Source organism: Arvicanthis niloticus, chromosome 21 (assembly GCF_011762505.2).
Source record: "Arvicanthis niloticus isolate mArvNil1 chromosome 21, mArvNil1.pat.X, whole genome shotgun sequence".
Classification (NCBI taxonomy): domain Eukaryota; kingdom Metazoa; phylum Chordata; class Mammalia; order Rodentia; family Muridae; genus Arvicanthis; species Arvicanthis niloticus.
The window spans coordinates 31,773,182-31,778,856 of NC_047678.1; the positions used below are offsets into that span (position 1 = coordinate 31,773,182).

General features: G+C 46.0%; 1 protein-coding gene across 1 annotated transcript; it reads right to left on the bottom strand.

The window, feature by feature from the left end:
• Positions 1 to 394: 394 nt before the first annotated feature.
• Cripto (cripto, EGF-CFC family member) lies at positions 395 to 4,155 on the bottom strand. Its single transcript, XM_034524994.2, has 4 exons — positions 4,023 to 4,155; positions 3,503 to 3,617; positions 3,301 to 3,410; positions 395 to 1,342 (listed from the first exon to the last, which is right to left on the bottom strand). The coding sequence occupies exons 1-4, from the start codon at positions 4,153 to 4,155 to the stop codon at positions 1,227 to 1,229; spliced, it is 474 nt and encodes a 157-aa protein (XP_034380885.2). The 3' UTR covers positions 395 to 1,226.
• Positions 4,156 to 5,675: the final 1,520 nt, after the last annotated feature.

Consider the following 5,675-nt stretch of genomic DNA (forward strand, 5'->3'; position numbering starts at 1 on the left):
AGAAAAAAGGGGGCTGGAGAGATGGCTCAAAAACAAAACAACAAACAAACACCTTTATTTGCTCTTCCAGAGGTTCTGAGTTCAGTTCTTAGCAACAGCATGGTAGCTCATAAAATCTGGTGCCCTCTTCTGGCCCACAGGCAGAATTCTGTATACATAGTAAGTAAATCATATATGAAAAAGAAAAAAAAAATACAACTTGGACATCCATCAGATTTTTGGTGTTGATCTGGCTTGTGTGATACAGTTGCCATGTTCCTTATTTTTTATGTTCTCATCATGGAGAATTTGAAAGTATAGAGGGAAAAGAAAAAGCCACCCACCACAATAAATTATTTTTAAACTTACCAATAAGAAATAGACACTACTCACATTTTGATCAACATTTCCCATTTTTACTGTGCATATTCATGAACAATATATTATAAAGACTGACTTGACAATATGTGATTTTATAATCTGGTTTACTGCTACTACTACCACAATAATAAACATTCTCTTTCCTCCACAACAGTTGATATAGTTGTATAGCTTAGAGAAAGCCTTCGTAATTTTACAGAAGAGATTTAGTTGTTTGGGTTTTCTGTGAGAGAGTATTGCCATTCAGTCTTTGCTGACCTGGTACTCAGAACATAACCCAGGTTGGCCATGAACTCCTCCCTCTGCACAGACCCTTGTAGTAAGATGCCTACTTCCTGACTGCTGGGATTAAAGCCATCTGCCACAATACCTGGCTCATTAATTTTCCTTAAAGATAATTGTTTTTCTTCCTTGTTTTTCTGAGACAGGGTGTCTTTGCATAGGCCTGGCCATCCTGGAACTCAGAAATACAGCTGCCTCTGCCTGATTTAAGGTAGGCACCACCACCTCCCCGCCTAAAGATAACTTCTCAGCTGTATTCACCTATTCTGGATTTACTTCCAGTTGCACTGCACATTAGGATTTAATAATCTTCAGAACTGTTTAAAAGTATTAGGAAGACAAGTAAGAGAGTTACTTTTATCAAGAAACACAGGATGTGGCAGACAGCATATTTTGGAGTAGCTTTTAGGTTAGAGATGTAACCTGGTGTTACGGCGCTTGGCACACACGTCATGAGTTTACAGCCAGCACATCCAGAAAGAGGGGTTGTGCAGAGGTAGGGCCTAGTTAGTGTTTTGGGGGTAATTTTAGGGGCTTACTATGAACATCTTTGCTATGACACTGGCATTGAATTCACGTGACACCTATACTTTCACCTCTAGAAAAAGGCAGACGCCAGCTAGCAGAAAAGTGGTTGGCACAGATGGTGTTTGCCGCAGAGTCCCGGATACTTGGAGATCCTGGTCCATCACATGACCATCTGAAAGGTTGAGATGTTTGGTCATTAAAGGAAGTCCCTCCAGCAGTTTACCCTGCTGGCTTCACTGCCTGACTCATGCCTGTCTATAGGATCCAGAACTCGGCTGGGCCTAACCCTAAGGACAGTAGACTTACCTATGGTATCGGCAGTAGCTACGTGACACTCTCACATCAAAACCACAGACCTACTGTTAACTGACTCTTCCCTGGATGGATACTTTCTTTTCTTTCTTTTTTCTTTTTCCTTTTTTTTTTTTTGTTTTTTTTTTTTTTTTGTTTTTTTTTTTTTTTTTTTGAGACGGGGTTTCTCTGTGTAGCCCGGGCTGTCCTGGAACTCTCTGTAGACCAGGCTGGCCTTGAACTCAGAAATCCGCCTGCCTCTGCCTCCCAAGTGCTGGGATTAAAGGCAGTGCCACCACTGCCCTGCTCCCTACATACTTTTCTATTCCAGTGTTGGTGCAGACCTTGATTAGGCTCTGGTAAGGGGAGAACACATCTCAGGACCTAAATTCCAGGAAGAAAACATGCCCCCTGTCTATCTAATCACCCTACCTCCGTTTGCTAGTCTATGCACAATACCCAGGATGCAATGGTAAAGATACTGACCCTCTACTGGGGGAGTAATAGGGCTTCAACTTATACCAGATGACACAACACGATCATTTGTTCAATGAACTTGCATAGTCAATTATAAGAGTCCAGATGTGGCCAGGCGGTGGTGGCGCACGCCTTTAATCCCAGCACTTGGGAGGCAGAGGCAGGTGGATTTCTGAGTTCAAGGCCAGCCTGGTCTACCGAGTGAGTTCCAGGACAGCCAAGGCTATACAGAGAAACCCTGTCTCGAAAAACCAAAAAAAAAAAAAAGAGTCCAGATGTGAGACGCTCAAAAAAAGCCCCAGCCACATGGGGTAGGGACATCACTAGTTCCCCTGCTCTCTTCTATGTCCTGACCCCCTTGTCATTATCTCCTCAGATCTGTAAGATGAAGGGGGCTGTGACCAGCTACCACAGACCTTTAGGATGTAGGAAGAACCAGTCAGTCGTGGTAGCCAATGCATTGGGGGTGGGGTGGGGCAGAAGCAGGCGGATCTCTGAGTTCTGGGTCAGCCAGGGTTACGTGGTAAGACCTTGTCTGAAAAGGCCACCACCAGTAGAGTCAAAGTGCTTGTAGATCCCAGGCTAGTGGTGTATTCCTGGATCAGCAGCATTGTGGAGGCTGAGGCAGGAAGACTAATGGGAGTTTGAGGCCAGCTTAGACTCTAGAGTGAATTCCAGGCCAGCCTGGGATACAGAATAAGATACTTTATCAAAAATAAAACAAAACAACACCAAAGTACAGGAGGGATTAGTTGTAGGGTTGGGTTCTAACTAAATGGCCACTCAAGTCTGTTGGGACTCTCTAGCCAGAGGAAAAGACAGCAGAAAGCACTTCTTTGTGTCTCCAGCAGAAGCCCACTGACTATCTCAAGGAGACTTGAGGGAACTCTGTAGTGGGACGGTAGGAGCTGAGGGAGTGTTCTTCAGCCAGGATCCCACACGTCGTAAAGAGCCATTGGATCAGGGATTGCACACCAACAGCTTCAAACCCCAGGGGATTCGAAGCCAGAGCTTTAGGAACATTCCCCAATGGCCTTGCATCTGAGGGCATGTCCACTAAGAACCCCACATCTGAAAAGATCCCAAAGATCCCACATGTTAGGACCTTATACACTTAAGGTACAATCCATCAATGACCCTGGGTCACCATGATGCACAATCAAAGAATCTTTTCCCAGGGTTTCTAGCTAAGGGAGCATTTTCTAAGGACCCAGTGCCTAAGAGAGCATCTGTCAAGGATTCCGAGGCTGTATGTCCCTGTCAGCCAATGAAGAACTCTCTGGCAGAACAGGAGGTAGAAAGGGAGTCCCTTGGGCATCTGAAGGACTTGAAAGGATTAAAGAAAGAGGGACAGTCGCTTACCACAGCCAGGTAGAAAGGTCTGAGGAAAACAGTGGAGCTGGCCGTGCCAGCATCTGCACAGGGAACACTTCTTGGGCAGCCAGGTGCCATGGAGGATAGACCCACAGTGCCTGAGAGAGAAGAGACAACATCCACTGTCACGAAATTCCTTTCCCTTCTTCCTTCCCCATCATCCAGTTCTGTCCCCTCCAACAGCACTTACTCTTTGCGTACATCATGTTCACAGTTGCGTCCATAGAAGGAAGGAGGACAGGCACAGAAGGACCCCAGGATGCAGGTCCCTCCATTCAGACAGCAAGTTTTATTAAGCAGCTTACCTGAAATGTAAGAGAAGTCATGGGGCAGGTGGAGGACTGAAAAGTCCACAGGCAAAGGTTCATGCAGCTGGCATTGTCTCCCCAGAGTACTCTGAAGGGCCTGTAGTACATGACTCTTTCAGGGAAATAACTTTCAAGTTCAGACCAGGTCGGCTACCTGGTCTGATGCTTACCCAGGTCCCAGCATGAAGTGGCACCAGGAGAGAAACTGAATTATCAGGGACGTGACACACACACACACACACACACACACACACACACACACACCTCACTCACCTTCATATGTCAAGCTAGTACAACCCACCTAGCTGCTACCTCACACATCATGTCTCTTGGGGTAAGTGCTAAAGGGTTATTTCAGAGATCAAGGGCCATGACAGAGATGGATTAAGGCAAAAGTCTTACTATTCTGTATCCCCACGGAAGGCACAAACTGTAAAGACCGATCGCGTATTGCAGGTGCTTTCTGGTCCCAAATGCTGTTATCTCTGATGGGGAGGTCTCTCTGAGAGGAAATAGCCAGCTCACGGCGGCCCATCCCTGTATTATGTATTTTAAGCCACATAAAAGATTGTTGGTATTCATAAGAAAAACACCTCCCCCCACCACCCACCAACAAGTGCGCTTATGAAGTATGCTTGCTTATGATCTCTGCACTCAAGAGGCGGAGGAGGGATCCAGTTAGAGATGAGACTGAGTGGTCCCATCCAAAAACACTAGGGGCTGAGGAGGAAGCTCAACGGCAGTGTTCTGAGTAAGCCTAAGGTTTAATGCCAATGCAGAAGTGGGAGTGGGGTGGACGGTAATCCGGGAGTATGTCCAATAATAGGTGCAAAAGTCTGGATTAAATCCACAGTATCACATGAAAAACAATGGCAACAAAAGTTGCTCGTCAAAACCAACCAACCAAACAAACAAACAAAAAAACCCCAAACAAACAAAACTTCAGCCAGATTTGGTAGTGAACTTGGGAGGCAGAGGCAGGAGAATCAGGAGTTCAAGTTCAACCTTGCCTGTATTGTGAGTTCCTAGGCAGCCTGGGATACAAGGTCTTAACCAAAAAACAAGACAAAAGTGTATGCATGCGCATATGCTCGTGCGTGCGTGTGTGCGTGTGTGTGTGTGTGTGTGTGTGTGTGTGTGTGTATACAAAGCTCACTGGATATGGTAGTAGTTCCAGGATTGGAGAAGGCAAGAGGAGTAGGGGTCCCAGGGCAGCCTGCGTTCAGTGACATCCAGTTTCAAAAACCCTGAACCCCAACCATACAGTGGTGGCACACGCGCCAACCATACAGTGGTGGCACACGCGTTTAATCTCAGAGCTCTGGAGGCAGAAGGCCAGCCTGATCTACAGAGTGAGTTCCAAGGCAACCTGGAACTGACTATTATACAGAGAAACCCTGTCTTGAAGCCCCAGCCCCAGAAAAAAAAAAAGACAAAACCCTGAACCCCAAACCAAAGAAAACTCACCAGCAACGACTCCAAATTCAAATGCATTGCAAATGGCCACAAGTAAAACCACACTGGGAGAAGGAAATTGGACATCAGTTAGCAAAACAGGCAGGAAACTGGAGGCTGCAGCATGAGGGCACAGACCACAAAGGAGAAAGAGAATGGCCCCACCTCGCTTCTTCCAGTGTTGCCTCCAGTAACAAAACTGGACAGAAGTTCCCTCTTTTAAAAAGCGACATGTTGGACTGTAGAGATGACTCAGAGGTTAAGAGCACTGTTTGCTCTTCCAGAGGTCCTGAGTTCAATTCCCAGTAACTACATGGTGGCTCATAACCCATCTGAAATCTGGTGCCCTCTTCTGGGCTGCAGGCATACACGCAGGCAGAACGCTGTATACATAATAAATCTTTTTTAAAAAGCCACATGTAGATGACTTTATAGGACTGACATCTGTGACTGTAGAGAGTTGGAACGCTGCACACTTAGCAGCCCAAAGTATCCTGGGCTATGTTTAACGACCATGTGATGGTTGTTTATCATGAACCTCTCCGTATGTGACTTAATATCCTTTTGGCAGTCACATAAACACCGCTGGGATGAAGCAGT